This window comes from Acanthochromis polyacanthus, chromosome 13 (genome assembly GCF_021347895.1).
Source record: "Acanthochromis polyacanthus isolate Apoly-LR-REF ecotype Palm Island chromosome 13, KAUST_Apoly_ChrSc, whole genome shotgun sequence".
Lineage (NCBI taxonomy): Eukaryota > Metazoa > Chordata > Actinopteri > Pomacentridae > Acanthochromis > Acanthochromis polyacanthus.
This window is the reverse complement of record NC_067125.1, coordinates 32,852,969-32,875,829: the sequence shown is the minus strand read 5'-3', so window position 1 is coordinate 32,875,829 and position 22,861 is coordinate 32,852,969. Positions and strand designations below refer to the sequence as shown.

General features: G+C 38.1%; 1 protein-coding gene across 9 annotated transcripts in view; it reads left to right on the top strand.

Moving 5' to 3' along the window:
* The window catches only part of ncam1b (neural cell adhesion molecule 1b), an 81,360-nt gene that overhangs the window by 21,211 nt on the left and 37,288 nt on the right, over positions 1-22,861 (top strand). For all 9 annotated transcript variants that reach the window (XM_022211485.2, XM_022211468.2, XM_022211444.2 and 6 more), the window contains exons 2-6: positions 15,063-15,137; positions 16,107-16,316; positions 17,532-17,675; positions 20,338-20,475; positions 20,865-20,982. In XM_022211485.2, the coding sequence (XP_022067177.2) occupies positions 15,063-15,137; positions 16,107-16,316; positions 17,532-17,675; positions 20,338-20,475; positions 20,865-20,982 (685 nt within the window). The remainder of the gene's footprint in view (positions 1-15,062; positions 15,138-16,106; positions 16,317-17,531; positions 17,676-20,337; positions 20,476-20,864; positions 20,983-22,861) is intronic.

The following is a 22,861-nucleotide window of genomic DNA, read 5'->3' as shown; positions in this document are numbered from 1 at the left end:
TAGCACTAACAGGGAAGTCACTTGAGAACCACTGTAATGATTAATCTGACTGGAAGAATGAGGTTTTTTTTTAAAGTGACAGGCTGTGGTGATTCATTGTGTTTGCAGAGATGTTAACATTTCAGTCATTGTTGAAGCCACACAGACACCTTATTCTTGCATGTAGTTGCCACCCAGGACTCAAGCCTAAAATAAAAAAAAAACAAAAAACTTTGCAGCGTCCTCAGAATTCAGGCTTCAAGAATCTTTCCATTTCACTGATTATGCTTGTCTTTTTTAGACATAGTGACAGACCACTCCCTCAGTTCTTGCACAGGTTGTACATCTCTGCTGGAGTCCCAAGCTGGATTAAAATCAAACTGGGATCTTAGGCAGAATTATTATTTCACAGCATCACATATTTGTGTGTTGTCAATGACAAAACATGTTTATTCTGGATTGTTGTGGCTTTAATTTGTGTTCACAGAATTGTCAGAATTATTTAATAAGCTGCAATTAGTCTCTTTCATGTGATTTATTTATTTATTTTCGATAAACTTCCTCTCCTCTATATTTTATGTGTCTCTGGCAGCACGATGTCTACATTTTCTTCTGGCCTTATTTTCAACCTTCTAAATACTGAGTCATTACAGGAGTACACAGCATAGCATGATGGGTCGCAGGCGCTCAGCTCTCCGCCTCCCTGGGCTTTTGTTGTGCAGTGCACAGCTGAGGCAGATGCTGAGGGGCACTCGCACTAAATTGCCTGAATGAGGGCAAATTCTGCCGGCCACTGAAGTGGAGTGCACCGTAGCTCATTGAGTCACAGCTTATCTTAAGCACAGGGAGGAAGAGGAATGCAGCTCTGAGAGGCATATACCCATTAGTGATAGATGATTTTAACTCAGATTTAGGGTTCAGTTTGAGTCATTATGTTACTTAAGGCACAGTGCAGTGTTTACCCCAGCACAAAATGTCATGTGTATTTGGCATTTTATTACTTGTGCTTTTAGGTAGACTCTAAATTGTGTTAGAAAGTGACATGTCTGAGAGCATATTACATTCTTGTGCAACTAAAAATTGAATTTAGCTCCACATTATAAAAAAATTGTGCTAGAATGGTGCAAAGTCAAGTTTTGCTATGACTTATCTTAAAGTCAACATCAAAGCTTTTACATTTTTATATGAGTTACATTATAATTTATTAGTCATATTTATCTAGTTTATCTTTAAATAGTAAAATAAACGAAATGATCTTTTTGGCTTTTGACAATATGATGAATGTAATATGGCATTAGGTGACATATTTTACAATACTTGACTATCACAACCAAGCATCTTTCAAACAGCCACTGTTTAACAACAGATGAATCATCTCCACTGTGCCAGATCAACTTCTGCTGCCTCGGCCTCTTATTCTAATGTGTGCTGCCCTATTATATAACTCACAAATATGACCATTACGTCAATATTTCAAGTGATATTTTACGCCCTCGTTTTTTAACACGTAACATTCTGCTGCCATAAAATAAAATCCTGTTAACTGCTGAGTGTGACGGCAAATTTTGGAAACATTGTAACTAATCAGTTATAACTTATGAAAACGATTTAAGCACATATGAATTGCATTGTAAGCCCCCTTGAGTATTATAGATGCCACGGAAAGATGATTTGGGATTAAGATTTAAATTTTACAAGGGTAATTTGTCCTGAAAGCTTTGAAATGGATATAATTAAGAACCAATCAGTTTTTTTTTCTGTAGTGGTTCCTTTTGGGTTGGCACATACCCACTTCTGTTAAAAATAATGCACAGAGACTTACTGTAAGCTGCTGGCCATCTGTTATGCAGTCTTATGGTTAAAAAGTAGTGCTCAAACGATTTGCCTCAAGTGTCTCAAGCCTGGCAGATATGGATGCCTTAGCTTGAGGCTATAATAAGTGAAGCACCAGCTGAGCCTCAAATGAATAGTTAAAATTTACTCCTTTAAACATCGTGCGGTTTCACTGAATGGAACTGTATGGAGGGTTGAACTCGCAGCTTTTGTGTTTATACAGTATGCAGTCCACTGATGCAAACCCTGAAGCATCATAACACCAATAGCCGAACAGGCTGAAGCAGGCGTGGTGATCACTTGAAATTGTGCTCGTTGTTTTGACAACCACTCCAATGTAAATAGTCACTCCTCTGAGGCTACACTGCAGCATCCAATCAGACAACCATACGAGAGAGAGCGAGGGAGAGAGAGAGAGGGAGAGAGACTGAGTGGTGATGTCAAAAAAAGGGGAGAGGGGAGCAGGGAGACACGTTTCCATAGCAACTGGTAGAAATTAGTATAACTGTGGTTGAGAGGCCTGAGCAGCAAGCAAATACTTCTGCTTAAAACTAGGATGCGCTGAATGCATGCACTTTAGGTGTCCATTGTCACTTTAAAGCTGGGGTGTCATTGCAGGATTTGCTATAAATTAAATGCTTTGTAATTATTATTTTTTGCATTGTGTAGATTTTCTTGATTCTCGTGTTCATGAAGAATCCATGAGCCTGTATGTGTTTAAAAGAACAAGTTACTACCTTCTATCCTTTGATTATTCATATTTAGTACACTCAGAGGTGTGGGATTTTGGCCTTGGGACTGAAGGGAGGGATGGGGTAGGGAGGGATGGGGTGGGGAGGGATGGGGTGGGTTTGGATGAGAGGGGAAGGGGTAAAGCGGGACAATTCCAGATATTGTAACAGAATTGCTGCGACAGCAATTTTGTGTTCTATCTTCTGTTATTTGCAATGTGTGCTGCAAGCAAAATGCATCACAGTGAAATTAATGAAAAAATTCAATAAAAACTGTTAAAAGAGAAAAGAGAAATCCATATAAGAACAAGTTACTTACCTGTGATGTTATTGGCATTACTGGATATTTCATATAAACCTGCCAGTTGTAACTTGTGTGTTGTAATTTCAGTACAAGTATTTGAAGAACCAAACTTGGTGTAAGCTTGCTGCAGTGGCAAATTTGTGTTTTGAGTCTTGTATTTGTCACATCAAATCAATGTAATAAATTGGTCCAACTGGTGAAGTTTTGGCAGTTTTTCTTAGCTTGAGGGCATGGGACATAATCATCAATAAACTGTGATATAATGCGAGTCAGTGGTTTTCAATACGTCGCGAATGCACTTCCACCATTACTGAGGCAGAGGCATTTCATTGCTGGAGATGTTTGGATTCTAAATCATGTGCTTTCTTTTTGTACAGACACTACCAGGTTTTTACTGACTGTCTGGTAGAGTGTTCATGTTGCTGTTTTTCTGTGTGTATGCAGTCTGCGCGAATGGGCACAATTTATTACTGGACCGTGGACCAGTAAACAGTAATTTTTTACTGGACCGAAACAGTTTTTACTGGACCAAATATTTTATGCATACCATACCATGGATTATGGTATGTAATACCATAATCCATGAAATAACCTACCATACTCTCACAGCAACAGCCAAATCTAACTCAGCATCCACCCTCTCTCATTATACACCTGGCAAATTACCATCTACATGCACTGTCACCGTCACTACACCCTTCCACACCATTCTACCATCCTACCATCAACCCTTAAATACCATAATCCATGAAATAACCTACCATACTCTCATAGCAACAGCCAAATCTTGCTCAGAATCCACCCTCTCTCATTGTACACCTGGTAAATTACCATCTACATGCACTGTCACCATCACTACACCCTCCCACACCATTCTACCATACCACCATCCACTTTTACCATTGAATTACTCACCATACACGTCCAATTTGACCAGAAAAACAGCTCTCAGCTTCGTTTTGGCGCTACTTTCACACGCTGCTGCAGAAACTTGAATTTGTACTCAGGGATGGGAATTTTCCGCGGATCCGCGGATTTCATTTCAAGTTTGAACACTTTATTGTCGCTGATACTCCCGCGAGATGGTAACGACGTTAACGATAGCTTGCTAACGACGTTAACAAGCTGTCGTTCGATTGTAAACAGCCCAGCAATTGGAAGCCGCTGCGCCGCCGCCGTACACATCACAATTGCAATTATGATCTAAAAAATAACCTAAATCAGAGAGAGCTGAAGTCACCAAACAACTGCTTGTTGCATTCTTTTCAAGAAAGAATGGACTGGTGACCTCAGCAACACCAAATGACTTGGACGGCCACAGAAGATAACCAAAGTGGATGCTTGCAGAATTCCTTCCTTGGTCTAGAAAAAGCCCTTTAGAACATGTAGCCAAATCAAAACATTCTCGCCAACCAAGAGATGTCTTCATGATTGTAAACACAAACATTTTACTTCAGGCTGCAAAACAGTGGTAAGACTCAGAACAAAACACCTACAGCCTGCCCAGTACTGGAGCAAGATTCTTTGCCCCAATGGAACCAAGATTAACTTTATTGATGGGAAAAGAAGAACACAGAGAAGGAAAGGAATGATTGACAGTATACCACATCACCTGTAAAACATGGTGGATGCAGTGTTACGGCATTTATGGCTGTCAGTGGAACTAGGTCACTGATGTTTATTGATGACGTGACTGCTGATAGAAGTAGGCGGAGGAATTCTGAAGTATACAAAGCTTTACTTTCTGCCCATATTCAGCCAAATCCTGCAAAAAAAGAGTTGGTGGTGCTTCACAGAGCAGATAGATAATGATCCAAAACATACTGCAAAAACAACCCAAGAGCTTCTTAAGGCAAAGAAATGGAATGGCAGAGTCAGTCACCTGACCTCAACCCAGCTGAGCGTGCTTCTCCCTTAATGAAGACAAAATTGAAGGCAGAAAGACCCACAAACAAGAGGCAACTGACGGCAGCTGCAGTAAGGGCCTGGGCAAAGCATCTCAAGGGAGGGAATTCAGCATTTGGTGATGTCCATGGGTTCCAGGCTTTAGGCAGTCATTCACTGTAAAGGATTTGCATCCAAGTATAAAAAAATAGCCCTTATATTTATAATTATGTTAGTTTGTCCAATTACTTGAGCCTGTAGAGGGATTATATGAAAAAACCGCTGTAATTCCTGGACAGTTAATTTTGTAGTTTTGTTAAAACCCTTGAATTAGAACTGAAAGTCTGCACTTTATCACGTCTTGATTGCTTCAGTTCAAATTCACTGCAGTGGTATACGGAGACAAAACTCGTAAATGAACTGAAGATGTTTTTTGAAATGTATACAATATTAAACAGAAACTCCCCTGTTGTTAGCCATCACCTTGTACAAAACACGAGTATGTTTTTTTATAAAAATCTTCTAGTAGTGTATTATGAGTTACTCAGTGATTTCGAGCCCTAATGGCTTGTGTAGCGTTCATTTGAAGGACAGATCTGATCTTTTGTTTATTTTGGATAACAGATAGTAAGCTGAGGTTTCTAACTGTGACTGTCAATTTAGCAGGCTTAAGTTTAAGTGGTTTTGAGTGTGTGGGTGTGTGTATGGGTGTTCTACGCAGGCAGAATAGATAATGAGCATAATCCCGTATGGCAAGTGAGGCGAGTCATGGCTTGGGTCGAGGCTTACTACAACATCCAACAGCCTAGGCTGCAGCACCCGAGGTGTTCCAAGATAACTACAGAGGCCAGAGCGGAAAGGCTAGGCTCTGCATAAATTCTCATCTATATGGTTTCCTTGCCCTTCATATCTTATCACTTACTTCCAAAATAACAATGTACTCCTGTGGGGAACTTACATTTTAGATACAACCCAAGCTAGAAAATACGGGTTTAGGCTACATGAAACTATTTCAGGTCCTCCAACTGCAGCTACTGATTGTTATAGCCCAAAGGCATCAATGTGCGTCATTTTCATTTATGAAATAACCCCTTTCCCCCACCATCATTACACAGTCGGACACAAATGCATCCATACATGTGCAGACACATGCTCATTTACTTGAATTAAATACTATAGCACAATGCCTCATGGCTGTGCTAAAGAAATCACGAGCATTATGATCCTTAGAAGGATACACATAATCAGCGACGGCTGCATATTGCAAACTTGTAACAGTGCAGCCCTTTCTGGTCCTAGAGTACTGATATATTTAGATAAACGCTACAGTGTGTTTTACATTTCACTGCGTCATGCTGTGACCTGCATAAAAACCTGCAGAGACTATGTAAGGGATGATACACTACCACTGGCAATGTAGTATTTTCCTCCATGTTACTATAAATTTCATGAGATTGCTCCAAGACTACAAATACTAAGGTTTTGTTGTTGACCTACACAGACATGAATTATTGACACGGCAAGCTGTCTCCTATAGTCATGATCAGCCTGCATCCAAATATGACATTGCCCACAGCTACAGTAAATGTTAGATCACAAATGAATTGCTAATGTCATAGCCACAGTTTCTGTGTTGCATTCAAATTTGCCCTGTGCTTTCCTGTTTGGATGCAGATAAACAGACCAACAGCTAGATTTATTGCTGCTGTTTTCTTGGTATTTCTCTTGGTATTGTGGTGCAGTTTTGGCAGACCATCTATCTCTGCACACATGCCATTTGTCAAGTTTTTTTTTTCATGTAAATGAGGCTTTAATTTGCAGCTCAGATTTTGGTTCAGACCAGCATTTTTAATCTTATCTGCCGGCAGCTGATTTTCAGATTCCAACCATATTCTGCATCCATAATTGGGAATGTGTCGAAAGCAGTGATTATTAAATATAATTATCTAAATATTGGTTTTTGTCAATACATCTTTGTTTCTTGACTCACTCCATTACTTTTAAGGATGTAATTATTAAAATGAATTAGAAGCAATAAAGCTTATCTTTGAATGTCTGTGGTCAGTCTCCAGGCACATTGTAACTTGGTGTTCCCGTTTTAATTCATTACATTATAAGGAGTTAAATACAGGTTGATTTTGAAGGGGCCTTCCCCATAGGGAGTTTATTTCATGTTTAGTTTTTGTAAAAGCATTGGAATGCCAAGTTTAACTGCAGGGAGATTACTTGTTTTCCCAGAAGTAGGTCACTCTTATCTACTTGAATTGTTTATTTCTCTGTTGGTCTGAGTCAGTCTACTGTTGAAGACCTTAGCAACGAGGAAACTTTGCACAGGTTTGGGTATGTTACTGCTGCTTTTATACAAGTTTTACAGGCCTAAGGTTAGGTTTGCCAATTAGTGGTACATAACACCTTCTGATGCTCTTCAGGCCATCTTCCTTTATCCTCATTTTAAGTCTTTGTTCCAGTTTTTGCACATAACAGTCATACTTTGAATCTCCTTTCTTGAAACCTCTTAAAAAATTTGCTTGACAATAAGCAGTTCACAGATGGAGCAATGCACTTTCAGTTTCATATTTCCAACACTAATAAAGAATACATTTTAGAAAATACTTTGAATTTTGATTTTCAGTTTTTATGAATTAATGACATTTGTTTTGTCATATGAAAACAAGTATGTTGTTTCCTGTGATAAGAGATTTTGGAATTGTTTAGTTATTTGTAGGAACTGAGGTAGTCATATTAGAAAGACACTAGCAGGCACAAATGCTTTCTCCCCTGAGCTCTGCTTAGTATTGATTGTCATATGGGAAATCAATTGTCCATCAGATGTTTTAGCGACAAGACTACAGCCATGCTAGTGGCTTTGTGAGGCAGTGCTTTCTTAAATACAGCAGTGTATTGAACTAAGTGCTAAAATATGAATGTTAACAGCCTCACTTTGACAATGCCAACATGCAGATGTTAGCAAGTGCAAAGTTTACCAGTTCATTTGGGGTGTTAAAATGCTAACTTTTGCTAGTTAGCAAGTTTAAATTGAGTTTGAGAGCTGAGCATCTGTGACCCACTGTACTATGATGTCCAATCCTGTTAATAAGTCAGGATCGAAAGAACCCTCAATTAACCTAAGCAAAGCTGAGGCTGATGGGAACAATGTCTATGCCAAATGTATTGGCAAACCCCAGCCAGTTAGCAATAATTTAGTAAAAAGAACAAATAGAACGCTCAAGGAAAACAAAATTATTATTATTATTATTATTATTATTATTATTGGATGAGATATACAATATTTTCCTGATTTACTATTGCCATTGGTATTTTTCTTAACCAGTTCCCATAATAAATATTTAGAAAATGTGTTAGTCTGACTCTGATGCAGCCACCTTTCTCTATCTGTAGCCACCACTCTGTGCTGTCGAACAAGGTCCTGCCTGCAGCAGTGTCTGATTAATTAAATGTCACCAGTAACCACCTATCAAACTGAAGGATATATGTTGAAAAACTCTTTTGAATTAAACATGTGTAAAACATAAATAAACAAATGTGGCTCTCAAATATGCTTTGTATTGGTGTTGGAAATGATAAAATCAAGATTTTCATTTGTACTGTAAAAGTATAACAGCCCCAAATATCTATTATCGGTATCTTTGATTACTTGATTGTGCGTGGCATTGAAAAAAACAAACCTATTGGTTCCCCCATTATGGATGAGTAAAAACATGTTGGGGGTGCTAGAGTGGGAGTACAGTAGATACACAATAAGACTCATCCTCTGAGAACCATGACTGTCTATAGAAAATTCCATTACAATCTGTCCAGCAGTTGTTAATAAATTTCTGTCTGATGAACTAACTGATCAACAGACTGACACCTGCTACCCCAGGAACCATAGCTAAAAATACTGTTACACACTTGAGCACCACGATATTGTGTGATACTGTATTGATTCTCAGAAACACTATTGACTTTTAATATGTACATGTGTATGTATATACAAAGGAAGTTATTTTATGTATTTGTTACTGGCAAATTGCAATTCTTTAGCTCAGATTGCACCAAAAGTGACACTGAGATGTTGGAAGTTGTAGGGACTGTGATAAATGAAAATGCAGATCCTACTGTTTTGATTGTGCAACCATGTGTCAGGATACGGATTGTATCGCCAGACTCTTGCCTGTGCACAGATCTAAAAATAGCATCTTATATTAGGGAATTTAGAAAATGTCACGTTTATCAGTTTCAACCATACTTGATGTTTGTATGCTGTGGAAAACACACTGCCTAAAGGATTGAGATTTAAAGATATGTGCATGTATATTGTTTATATATACACTCTCTCTCTCTCTCTCTACATATATATATATATATATATATATATACATGTCGTGTGTAATTATTTTTTCTTCTCAATTTACCTAGAGTGCATGCTCCTTTAACTTCTCTAATGTGGATATCCACAAGCAGCCTTAGCCTTAGGGTTGAAAACAATTTGCTCACAAGGGATTCACATACAGATTACATTTCTAGACTGCATTTAGTCCTTGTAATTTAGCCACCCCCTGCGTTGAAAGAGTTTTTTTCACTTTAAAAAGACTTGATGTACAGTCGCATGTTAGCCTCTGTAATATATGAAAAGTGAGCTCTTGGAGAGCAATTACTCTGTCTTCACAACTCAGCAAAGAGAAACCAAAGCTTTGCCTGTAATTTCAGAGAACCAATTAGTGCTTGGCCTACACAATAATTTAATTAAGAAAACTCTAAGACTGTGCAGGTGTGTTGCTAGCTGTTGTGTTTAAATACATCACAGAAGGAGAAAAACATTTATTGAGTAAAAGGGAGAAGGACAGGAGATCCCTCTGAATGTCAGCTTGCTTGGGATGATGTGAGAGTGGTTTTGCATTGTTGGTTTTAATGGGAAAAGCAGCGTTGTGAAGTATACTGACAGGTTTTAGAACCTGCCTCACCGCTTTCTGACTTCATGACATTAATTCATTGCATAAAACTCAACTGATCCAGTTAGATGAAAGTGTGTGATTTCTTAACACTAAGAAAACTTGACTATTTACCACTTCATTTTCAAATGTTATTTTCCAATTATATAATAAAAAACTGCCAATTTACTTGGTAGTCAACTAAAATGAACACAATTGAATACAACAGACTTAATAAATCCTGCTTTCATCAAGGGTATGATGTCTATAAATATGGTAAGAATAGATGTAAGAAGCTGATTCACTTTTACGACCATTTTGTTAGCTGAAGGTTGCTGTGTTCTTGAATTATATTCTTATACTCAGAAGTATGTGTAATGTCATTGGGCCTTCAGTGATATAGATGGAATATAGGTTGGAAGATGTCTGCAGGTTTATTTTGCTACATTAGTTTCCATTAGATGTACATCGTTGGCTGGCTGTAGTAATGTGACACAGCATGTCATGAGTGGTCTTAATTTTTTGACATTGTCATCTTCTTTGCAGAGGAATCATGCTGGTTGTGACAATAAGGGTGCCATGTATAAGTATTTTAGTTCAAATGTTTGGTTGCTGCTAACCAGGTAGTACTTTCCTGTCCTGTCTGTATTTCCCTACCTGCAGGCAGAGGTAGGGAAATACAGACAGGAAAGGTTCCTGTGATGGTAGTCCCCAACGTCAGCTGCCTGTCCAGTGACTCTTTCATTTCTTGGACAGACTCCAACTCTGTCTTGGACTAGAACTGGCGATGGTAGTCCTTGGTCTACTCTCTGGAACATCCCCTGCTAGCTGGAGAGCTACTCCAACCAGAACCTGCAGCAGGTGGGGCACTGGCTCATGTGCTGTTACACCAAACTCACCGAGGCTGCAGAGCAGAACAAGGATGCCACAAAGTTTGTCTGTGAATAGCTGACTACTGTTGCCAGCTGCAGTCCTAGTGAGCGAAGCTGGAGTCTGTCTGCAAGACAAGAGACTCACTGCTGAGGCAGCTGAATGACATTGAGGACTGACACAGCAGTGACCTGAGCAGGCCAAAGGCAGGGAAACATGAGATGGAGCTCCTGTTCAGCAGTGACTGAATTTTCAAAACAAGTCAAAGCAGCCGAGATACCAATCACTATTTTCATGTGAGAATTTAGAAAATCAGAAAGAATTTGGGAGTTAGCTCCTTTGCCTTGATTCAAGATTACAGACTTTGTGTCCATACAACTGCATACACAACTAATCATGAACACGTTGTCATTCTGTCCCAAAAGACTGTCTCATGCCAGCCTGAATGAGTAACTCACTTTTGCACTTAATTTACTCCTCAAACACAGTGCTATGGTAAGCATTTAGTATGTTCTGGATAGTTCTGCAGCTTCTGCATTTCTCTGACATATTACAGAGTTACAGTAAATCCTGAGCGAGTTTTCTCGCTTTATTTTAAATTGCAGCTTTTATGTCTCTGCTGTGAAAAAATGTCAAAGGGAATAAGTGTCTGAACAAATACTTTTTCTTCAACACTTCAGGACCACGTAAACACACATAGAGTCCAGCTATTTCAGTCAATGTATGAAAAACTAATGAAAGCCAGTGATGGTGGTGTAGATGTGGCATTTCTTCTTTGTAATGTAAACTCGGTTGCCCCACAACTCACCCCTCTACTGAATTGCCACTTCACCTCCCTAGCTCTGATAATGGATCTTTTCATGGTCTTATCTGTGTGGGCTTTTTCCACTCAACCTTTACTGGACATTCTTCCTTTATTGAACTTCTTGTAATGGGTTTATTACATCAGTGCCCAACTCCCTTTTGTTTTTCTACTGTCTAATTGTTGTATTTGTTGTTTCTCAGACAGTTATTATTTTGTGTGTTTGTCAGTGTGTTTTTGCTGGTAAATCTTTGTCTGGGTTGTAAAATATTATAGTTGTAAAGCCCTTTCAGACATTAGAAGTGATAATGGGCTGTACAGACAAACTTTTCAACTTGAATAATCATCATCAGCTTGCTTTTCTCTGCAGATGAGTTGCCTGTTCATTTGACTAAATGAATACCAACCGTTCTTATTTGCTCAGTGCAATTAAAACAAAATCCATAAACCTTTTCCATAAAATTAGCATATCATTGTTTTTTGTGAGTTGTTTGTATGTAAAAACGAGTTGTGTGCTGATGTCTGGGTTTGATGTTCCATCAGATTATACATCAAATTCTGTCCACCAAAATGAGATTCTTTTTAAAATAAAACTCTCAAACAAATGAATAACTGTCGATTTTAGTGCTTTGCGCTTTGTATTATTGACTCAAATGAGGATAATGTGACAGCAGAGACAATGCAAATTACAGTGATTTTCCTAGCCTGCATTCAGTATCTACCTTTCACTGCCACTCTGATGGCATGACAGATCACACTTAATGTCAGTCTCTGGAAAATGTAGAAAACACTTTCGTTTGTTCAGGTTTAGACTTTTTAGTGTCAGTAATTATATCTTGTATGTAATTCTGGGAGGTTGATGGGTTAAAAGCTGAAGTGCATAATCTATGAACAGAAAAATAACAATTAATTGATCAGTTGTAATTTTTTAGACAGATATTTCTAAAATTGGTCATGTTGTTCGGAGAGAGATAATTTTATATGAAAATATCTCTGAATTCACAGCACATCTTTTGTATTTAATGTGTACGGTGAGTTTGTCAGACGATGTTGCGGTTGTCAAATGAGTATGTTAGTAGTGCTTGGAAATGGGTCTCAAGTGACTGACATGTAGTCATGTTGTAGTCACTGTTTATTACTAATTAGGGTGTTCAAGATTAAAAACAAGAAAATATGTGAACAAGAAAAGCTTTATTTGAAATTGTCTCTATTAAGATGATGTATATATGAGTGAAGAAGAGATGCAAACCCTGGCTTAGGTAGCAGTGAAACATAATGACATGAAAATACAGTAACCCACGCAGCCCCAGTTTTAAGTCTCTACCTTCTCTGGGTGTCCTTTAGCTTTACAGATTCCTCACTTACAATCAAAGCTAATAGTAACGTTAGCTACATTAGCCACACAATGCACCTGTTCCTGCTATTGTGCCATCAATATTAAAAATAATCCACTGTACCTTGAATGCTGGTAGTGCATGAAGACACTTGTGTTCACTCTTGTTGTCAAAAGCAGAATGTTTCCTTTGCTTTTACTCTTAGCTGAGACATTTTAGAATTGTCAAAAGCCGCTTCAGAAAGTAAGTAAATTTGGTGGATTGAAAGGCACCTGCTTATTGTGGACGGCTTACCTTAGAAGCAGTGGGTAGGGTAGTGAGGGGGCATAATTGTGTGAAGTTTAAGCTATTGGTTCCTCAGTTCCTCCTTCAGTAAAATTCATACTGTTTTGTAAAGTTGGGAGGCTATCTAGTTGTGAGGGGCTCAATGAATGTAACCACAAATTTATTACAATCACAAAAATTACAAAAGAGGGATTTTAACCATGTGGGAGTTTGAATGTATCTGTCAGTGCCTAGTATTTCAGTAATTGTTCATTTTCAACTAATTTAGAAAGGCTTATTTACAGTTTATCAGTTAAATCCAGAAAAAAATTACTTAGGCAAAAGTGCTCATTAAAATCTGATTAAAGTAAATACATGCTGCAAAAATAATGAGACTGTCTGAACAGCTTTCTTGCTCTAATTTACTAGAAATAAAGAACAGGGTATTGGCAATGGATTTCTGCTAACCTTTGATTTTCCTGGGCTTCAAAGGTGGAATTGGCTTTACATTTTCACTTTAGGGGGAATGTCATTTTTATGGGAAGACTTGAAACAGATTGGCTAAAATAAATCAATAATTTCCTATTCGCTCCACGAGTTGACATTACAGAAATCATTCTGCGTTTTTGCTCCAGACATCTCCATTAGACCTCATTGTCCTCTTTCGCTGTGTGGATTGAAGGCCCTGTCTGTCCTCTCTCACCCTGACCTCCAGCGTGGTACATGTACATTAGCACAGTCTTGCTCATGCATATTATAGTGCTGAATTTTTGGCCCATTTAGTCACACTTCTTAGTCAACCATTGGAACCCTGACTACCCCCCCTGGGAGGAAACAAGTGGTGCTTTGTTCTAATTAAGCACGGAAGCGTTTCCGGCCACACTGCCGTTCGTGTCAAATAATAGAAATCTGTCCTTTTCATCCAGCCTTTGATGAAGTGCAGCTTCCCACTGAGGGACGCGAACCAGACAGCATGATTTCTAAGAATTTTCTGAAGCATTTTGAGAATAATTCATTTCAAGGTACATTGGGAGCCCAGCGCTGGTTCTTGTCCGCTGCTGAATTTTAACTGAATAATTGCAGTCTTGGCTTGATGTTATTTCTCTTGAAAGGACAAGATGACTGCAGGCAATAGAGGAATAAGAAATGTTCATCTTTTCAGTAATAATAGGGCTGCTAGGGCCAAACTGGCATAATTATTTTCTTGATGGGCATGGACATTGCTTTTAACAGATGTAACGTTCCGACTGCCTTTTCAGTTGCTGTAAAAATATTGATGTATGTTCAAAGATACAGGTGAGTTTTTTGTCTGGAGCATCAGAAACCTTTCTTGGACACTATAGATTTTACCTCCATATGTATTCCTAGCTGCTGCTGCTGCACACTCCATCTCTCTGGCTATATGTGCTTCCCTCTCCGTCACTGATAAACCAATGGCTGCTGGTTGATGTAAACTCTACTCTGCTCTCACTGTTGGTGTGCAAGCATGGGAATGTTGCCATAGAAATCAGATTTGAAACTCTGGCGTGCTGCAAAATACAAAGAGATTTATCTGATGCTGACAGGTTTTATCAGCACTGTGTGAGCTTATTTGGCAGGGGCTTGAATGTAGTGGATCTATATGTAAAAGTGCTACACTCCAGCTTTAGTACTTATCCCACCTGTTTACCAAATAGAAACAACTATTAAACACAAAGTTTGTCTCACGCCAGCTTTTAGTGGATGTTAGATAATCAAACAAAAATGCATAGCTGCGTTTGTGACTATGAAACTGCAAGTACAGGTAGATTCTAAGTCCAGGCAGACAGACAATGAAACCTAGTGGTCTTTGCAGTAGTTAACAAATCAAAGTTTATCTAATAGAAATGGTTAAAAAAAAACACTCACTTGTAGTACTGATTGCCTGCAGGTGCCAGCTTTTGTGCTTGCCTGTGGATGGCACGCGTTGGTATGTCAACAGCTGCAGGTCTTATCAGCTTTTTGGATAAATAAAATATCAGTGTTTTCTGTTTGAACAATTGTAGTGTCTCATAATATTGAAACGGTGTCGAGCATTTCTGCATTCTTAAACACCGCCTCATTTAATATGTAGTTTCTGATTTTGTATTCTGTGCTTTTTTTCTGTTGTAGTTTCACTGGAAGTGCAGATCACACCAACACACGGGGAGATAAGTCTTGGAGAGTCCAAATTCTTTATGTGCGAAGGTAAGTTTATCTTGCTTAGAGTTTTTACTTATGACACCTACACCTTTACTATTAGCTTTTAGATTTCGTCTGTCTACGTTTTTAATATTTTTGGGGATTTTATAATAGAATATCTACATAGGGGTACAGAGGCCCATTTAGAGCAATGATCACTCCTGTGTTCTAATATTACACTGTGTTAGCTAATTGTGTTGAAATGGATGATTAGAAAACCCTTTGTATCTACTCTCAGATGTATCTTGCTTTGCATAAAAGCATCTGCTAAATGAAATTGTAGAATATAAACACATATATAAAACCATCCTAATGCCAAAAATAAAACAATAAATTGGAAGACGTTTTCTCAAAAATGATTCAAGTTGATTTGCTGGCACTATGTGTGCACACTGCATAAATTGTCTTTGTGTGCATTTCATTGCACATACTGTATGAGCATGTGACACATAAAAACTCTTGCATCTTAAATGGTACTTAAAGTATAATTAATAAAATACTACTCAGTACTCCACATTAAGAACCAGTCATTCTTATCTGCAGGGTTTAACAACTTCACAAGCAAGCAAGCCATCTTTATTATCTGTTAAGTGGTGTACTGATTACTTGAAGGTCTATCATTTGTATTATGTATTCATGTAGATGAAATGCTCTGATTTTCAGTCTTATCACTCAATCAAGCCTTTGTTGCATGGTGCTTCCTTCAGTGTCCTTTGTTTCTTGTTCTCTATATCGGTCTAAGGGGAAAACCTTGTGGAAGACCTTTAAAAAACTTTTTGAGTATATTTTTCTTTCCTGACATGTTGATTGTTATATACAGTTTAAGTGTATAAACTGCAGATTTCAGTTCATGCAGTAGCATGAACCACCTATAGTGTTCAGTCTGTGGGCACTGATTGACTTCACTGATGTGAAATGTGCATCTTAAAGAAACCTGTTTTCTTATCTTCTGCTGTGCTCTGTCTGTGCTCTTAGTTGTAGGCGTTGCCAAGCACATAGACTGGTTTGGACCGACCGGGGACAGGATAGAACCGAATAGACCAGACATAACGGTAACCCGTAACGATGAGTCATCTTCCACCCTCACTCTGTACAAAGCCGGGACTGAAAATGCGGGGACATACAAATGTGTCGCTTCCAGTGGAGACCAGCAAGGGGAGTCAACCGTCAAAGTAAAAATCTTCCGTAAGTATTTCCCTCACCGATATAGTTCTCTCTCTAAATTATAGAGTGGTGTGAGCATAGAAGAAAAAGAAGGCTGTTTATTGAACTCATAGTATTTTATTGACTGCTCAAGGGCAACACATTACTCTTTTTCTTCTCAAGTGAGGATGGATTTTTCATCAGTTCAATAAACGGTCGGAAGACCATTAGAGGGCTGCTTAATGATCCTGTCTGTTGTGCCGTTCTTTTGAGTAATGGGTTTTATTTTCCATGAATGCCAAGCATCAGCAAATGTCCATCAGAGATGAAGTCTTTTTCCAAATAAAACTTTTTTGTGATTTCAGTACCTATCTTAGGTCTTTATGAGAAGTGGTCACCCATGTAGACATCACGTATTGAAGTCGATATACAGTACTTTGTACAGTATTATGCAGAATATCATTGCAGCTTTATTTTATGGTTTGCAGTTTCACATTAAGCAAGCTAATATTCAAAGCAGTTATACACGTTAACTTCTGCCATCCATAGGAAAGAACAGTGGCAGTTTGCATATGATTTGCAAAGTCACCCCCTGCAAAGAAAATAAATGATAACATACTGTACGCTGGAATATCATTACTTGTGCCCCCTGCAGGCAGTGGGTTTTACAGGAGTAGATTTTGCATTAAAACTTTTACCGATCGTTTCAAGAAATGAGCTGCACAATGTGGCTACAAATGGCATCATATGTTAAGCCTTGATGAGACAGCTTTATAGCCGGGAAGCCGAATGCGATTCTGGAACTTGCGCCTTAAGTCAAGTCTGTAAGGTAACGGGAGCACTTCATTCTATGCCGCATAGAGGCCCCCAGCAAATTCCATTAGCCAATCACTTTTAGAAATGGCTGCAGATTGTTTCAGTTCTGGTAACTTAAACCGTCAGGGGAGTCAGGGGAGCCTTTCTAGAATGATAACAAGCCTTAGCTTGTGAAAGGTATTCAGTAATGGATTTTTGGTATGCTGAAAAGTGTGGTGATTAGTAAATGTTTTAAGCATTCTTCCAGTTTGACCATTTTTGGCTGTGAAATTGAGTTATTGGAATAAAAATTACCGTTCGAGAATTATTTTATTACAGAGGCTTAAGAAATGTATTGAATAAAAGTCTACTCTTATCCACCTGTCACACAGAGTGAACTGTGTTTTGATGAGACTCATTATCTCACTGAGTAAAAAATGTGTTTCACTTGTTTCATTACAGAAAAAATCACCTTCACAAATGCACCCTCACCCCAAGAATTTAATGAAGGAGACAATGCCAACATCATTTGTGATGTCATCAGCTCACCTCCACCCACCGTCCTCTGGAAATACAAAGGCACCAAAATACAGATGGAAAAAGATGGTAAGATGTCTCTGAACTGCATGGGATTTCTATTTCACTTTCACTTGATTAGGTGGTTGGCTGCTTTCAGCTTGTGATGCAGAACAGTTCTATAGTAGTCTAACTAGCCTAATCTCATAATGTGAAATAATGAGAATGAATTACTGAGTTCAACAGAGTGAGTACACCCCTGTGAAATATTACTAAAATGATAAATTAATCAGACTTCTACCAGCTCTCAATAATTGCAATATTTCTGACTTCACAGTAAAGTATATCCTCTTGTGATCAGCCAAAAACAGATAATTCAGAAACACTATTTAGAAAATACAGGCACTAAAATAGAAACTCAATGTAAGTTAGAAAACCTGTTAGAACTGAAATAAAGTTGAAAACACCTGCGATTTACAATTTGGCAGATTGCATAAGCATGACCTATGAACACCAGAACTTCCTCAGTTTTGTGCCTGTGTCTACCTGCACTGTGGCACCATGGCTCTGTGTGGAAAAAAGTTGCCAGAGGAGCAGGAAAATGTGATTGTGCAACTTCACAAAGATGGAAAAAGGCCACAGTAATGATCCATAGTAACACAAATTAGGTCAGCAGTAGCTGTCCTTATGATGCCACAGACTACTTTCTTTAGATGTCTGTGCTACTTTCACTATCTGCCTCTAAAAAGCAGATGGACAAATGTTTCAGACTTGGAACAGGGGTTATCACTGAAAATCAGAGTTTCTGTGACAGCTCACAGTGTGAAAGGCATTGTATAACGTTAACCTTGACGGACAGTGTCCAAGAAAGACACCCTCGCTTGCTGAATACAAATCTGCAAGATTAAGTTTGGTTAAATTGCATGAACAGAAGCTTGATGAATACTGGGAGCACATTCAACTGAGAACAAAACAAATTTGTTTAGTTCAGATGGAGTCCAGCATATTTTGCATCAAGCTGGCTAGGACTACCACAGTGAATGCATTTTCCTGGCAATGAAGCACAGGGGTGGGCGTGTGATGATATGGGGCTGGATGAGTGCAAAAGCTGTTGGGGAGATGACATTGATAGATGGAATCGCCAAAATACTGGCTGACAGGATAACGCACAGTCTGAAGAAGCTTGGCAGAAGAGGAATATTGCAGCATGATAACGATCCAAAGCACACTGCCAAAACTCACACAAGAGTTTCTAAACAAGAAACAAGTGAAAACTGTGGACAAGTATGTCGTCTGACTTGAATCCAACACAACACCTTAGGAGTATTTTAAAAAGAAAGATGGAGCAACACAATGTCTACAGCAAAGAGCAGCTGAAAAAAAATGTCTTGGTGGCAATTGGCAAAGCATCTCTACAAACAAATATGAACACTGGCATTCTCCATGCAGAGGAAGAGTGGTTATCAAAAAAGAGTTGAGACATTTAAAGTATTAAAATACAAAGATTTATATCTTAGTAATGACTTACTTTTTTTTGCATTGAGTTCCTTTGCTGTTTGTTTTTCTTTTACATAAGAGTAAATAAGTACTGTTCAACTTAAAGTGATGCAATTATTATAAGGTGTTACAATTTTGAATCATTTGATGTTTAACTGATATTGCAATACAATGTCACAAAGGTGTACTCACTTATTTTGTATATTGTAAGACATTTCAATATTTTTTTGTCAGCTTTTGTTGTAGTGTCCACAACATCGTCCCTTAAATCTTTATAGAAATCAAGTATATTTCAGTTTTAGTGTGTGAAACATGATGAGGATGTAACTCTGAGGAGTTTTACTGTCTTATTACAGTTTGGTTGAACCATATAAAGAGTCAACAGTGAAAACAGTATTAGAATCAAAGGTCCAGCCTAAAAGGCTAAATATGAATGTTAGTAATTTATTTCAAATCTGGTGATCATAGACAACATATTTGAAATTTAAGCACACACAGGCACCCAAAGACAAGCGACTTAATGATATATATGCAGATTTGCCAGTGTTAGAGGCTTGAAATTGCTTATGCCCTGTTTTTGTTGCCATTCTTCTCCAGGGTTTACCCTGTGCTTTGAAAGGGAAAAATTAATTTGGTTTTGAATTTGAAAATACAATTGACTCTCTGTTATTCACCCTTGACACTGAGCAATATAATAATGTGTATGGTAGTGTTGGTATTGCTCACTGGAAAATAATAACACGGACTCATGTGTGGGTTGTAATAGTATTTTGGGTTATTACATGATTAAATTTATTCGGCGCACATTTCATCTCAAACTGAAGGAGTTCATGTGGGCTTGGGCCTTATTCCTCTTATTTTGGAGCTGGTGGAAGGGGTGTTGGATGTACTGAAATTAATTTCATAAAGTGGAAATAACATAAAAAATATGAGCCCTAAAATAAGACAGTTGTTTTTCCACTGCCATTTCAGTCATATCTAATGGAGAAAAAGCTCTATTAGATACGTTTTTTTCCAATAATGGTGTAGACACATCAGTTACTTAGACATCACTGTTAACATATTTTTTGTTGAAGTGAAGTAAATATTTTATTGGTCAATTAATTCAGACAAGAGTTTTCTTTATTCATTGCTCTGTTTCACAAGCTTGTTGGCAGAACAGCTGTTTATCACTAAATACTTAGGCAGTGTTGTTGTAAACATGTTGTGTATATTTATGCACCTAATAATGCATTTATCATGTGCTTCTTTTCAGTTCGATTTAAGGTACTGAGCAACAATCACCTTCAAATCCGTGGCATAAAGAAGACAGATGAGGGCTTGTATACTTGTGAGGGTCGCCTCATGGCCCGCGGCGAGATTGATCTGCGTGTCATCAAGGTCGTTGTGAATGGTTAGCAGCCCTCTCTCCCTCACAGTATTTCCTCTTTCTTTTTGTTCCTGCGCACGTGTTTTTTGTGTGGCAGGTGTCCCATGACGCTTAAATAAGCTGTAGATCCTTAGAGGCGGCCAGGCTCAACATCAGTGTGGAAACAGTTGCCCAGAGCAACCGTGTATCAAAGATGTTCCATGCTAATGAAGTCTGTTTCCTGCAACTTCTGAGCCCAGCAAATGAGTGTGCCTAAAATAAGTGCTCTGAATTTGTCACCGCTTCCCTTTCTGCTTTTCCACCTGCTGTCTATCTTTGTACCTATATGACCATCTGCCTATATATGTGTATGTCTGCCGATTTGAGGTTTCCTCCCTGTTTCATCATTATTTATATATCTCTCTGCGTCTCAGTGCTCCCGACCATCAGGATATGGCAGTCAGAGGTAAATGCCACAGCCGATGTTGGGCAGCCCACCATGTTGACTTGTGCTGTTGATGGCTATCCTGAACCCATGGTCACCTGGACAAGGTATAACTCAGTGGGCAACTGGAGTCAAACGCTTTCAGCATTTGCATTTGCACTCAATAACAGTGTATTGCCCAAATAATCAATTACTTAAGTAACCTACAATTGTTCAGGACATGTGATGATAGTCTTTCAGCTAATACTACAGTGTATTCTGTTGCATGTAAGGAACTCACTCTGTATTAATTTTTGTGTCATCTCTGACAATTTACACAAACCCATTATTGACCAGTAGAGATAATTTATTTTATTGTAAGTAACCTGAAGCTTTACAGAGTCTAAACTTGATTATATCAACCTTAAAATAATTCTTTGGACATAAGTGAACAAACTAGTTACAACACTAGTTGTCCTAGTAACACTAGTTGCCAATTATGTCAGGATGTACATACGCACAGTGGTGTTTTAAGCTAAATGCTAACATGTTCACACAGACTATGCTAAAACACTGATGTTTAACAGAATAATGCCACATTCACTTTTTTAGTTTAGCCTGGGAGTGTGCTAACGTGCTAATTGGCATCAAACATAAAGTGTAGTTGAGGCTTTTAGGAATGTCATTAGTTTTGCATGTGTATGGTCAAATGCAAGTTTTGACTACAGTTATTATATTTTATCCTGAGGGTGTTAATCCATCTACCAACTTCTATGGCAGTCCATCCCATACTTGTCGAGACATTTCATTTTGAACCAAAACAAAATTCCATCTGAATCAGTGAAATAATTAAAGGACCGGTGTGTAGGATTTAGCAGGATCTTTTTGCAAAAATGGAATGTAGTATTCATAACTATGTTTTTAGTTGTGCATAATTACCTGTAGCTGAATGAGCTTAGAATGAGCCCTTCCTCATCTGCAGATAGAATTCTGCTGTAGCCCAAACTGACAAACCATACACTAGCTTGCACACACTGGATATAGTTTAACAAACTAAATGGCAAAATACAATTCCTAAATATCTGTAGTAATCCACTGAAGTAGCTAATGAAACCTGATGACAACAATTATGTTCTATATATGTGAAAAGAGAGAAGTGAGAAAATGCTATTTAGTTTTGTGTTAATCCAATCCAACTTTTTTTATAAAGCACTTTAAACAACCACAGATTGAAGCAAAGTGCTGTACATCCAGAACATGGCAAATAAAATCAGAAATACACAATAGAAGCTCAAAAAAATACACAATAAAAATCTGCAATTTTCCTGTTCGATGCCCCTAAATCCTACACACTGGGTCTTGAAAATACTTCAGTTTGAACTGTACTGAATAGTGAAAAAAACCAAGTGACAGATCCATAGCACCCTGTTGCTAGTGTGGTTAGAAACTAATCTTTCACTTGGTAATGCCGGGTGTTGTAAATGGCACAAATGGTTGTTGACACATGGCGTCAACAGAGGTAAAAGTTGGCAGAAACAGCCTAATGAGGCATAACCAGTCAAAAATAATAAACTGTGTTGGTTTTGTTTAATACCAGATATCAGCTAGATTCTTCCTGGAAAAAAGAACAAATGATGTTTCCTCTATATTTTCAGATTTTTCCACTGACTATTTTTTCCTCAAGTGGCTTATTTTACAGTGTTACTTTCTGCGGCATATGAAGTATAATGTAATCATGATATTCATTACAGCCAATTATGTTTCTCTGGTGTATTGGTTTTTATGATGTTTTATAACATAGCGGGCTTACATGACATATGTAATGTTACCATCAGTAACCTGCTGTTTTAATAGGCTACTGCATTATTTATATAAGAATGTAAATAATGCAAATAATATTACATAAAGATGTGAAGTAAGGGTTTTAACAGAAACAGAATACATTGAAAAATGAACATTATAGCACACTGGTGCAGTTTGTTGTCAGAGGTAAGCTGTATGCTCATG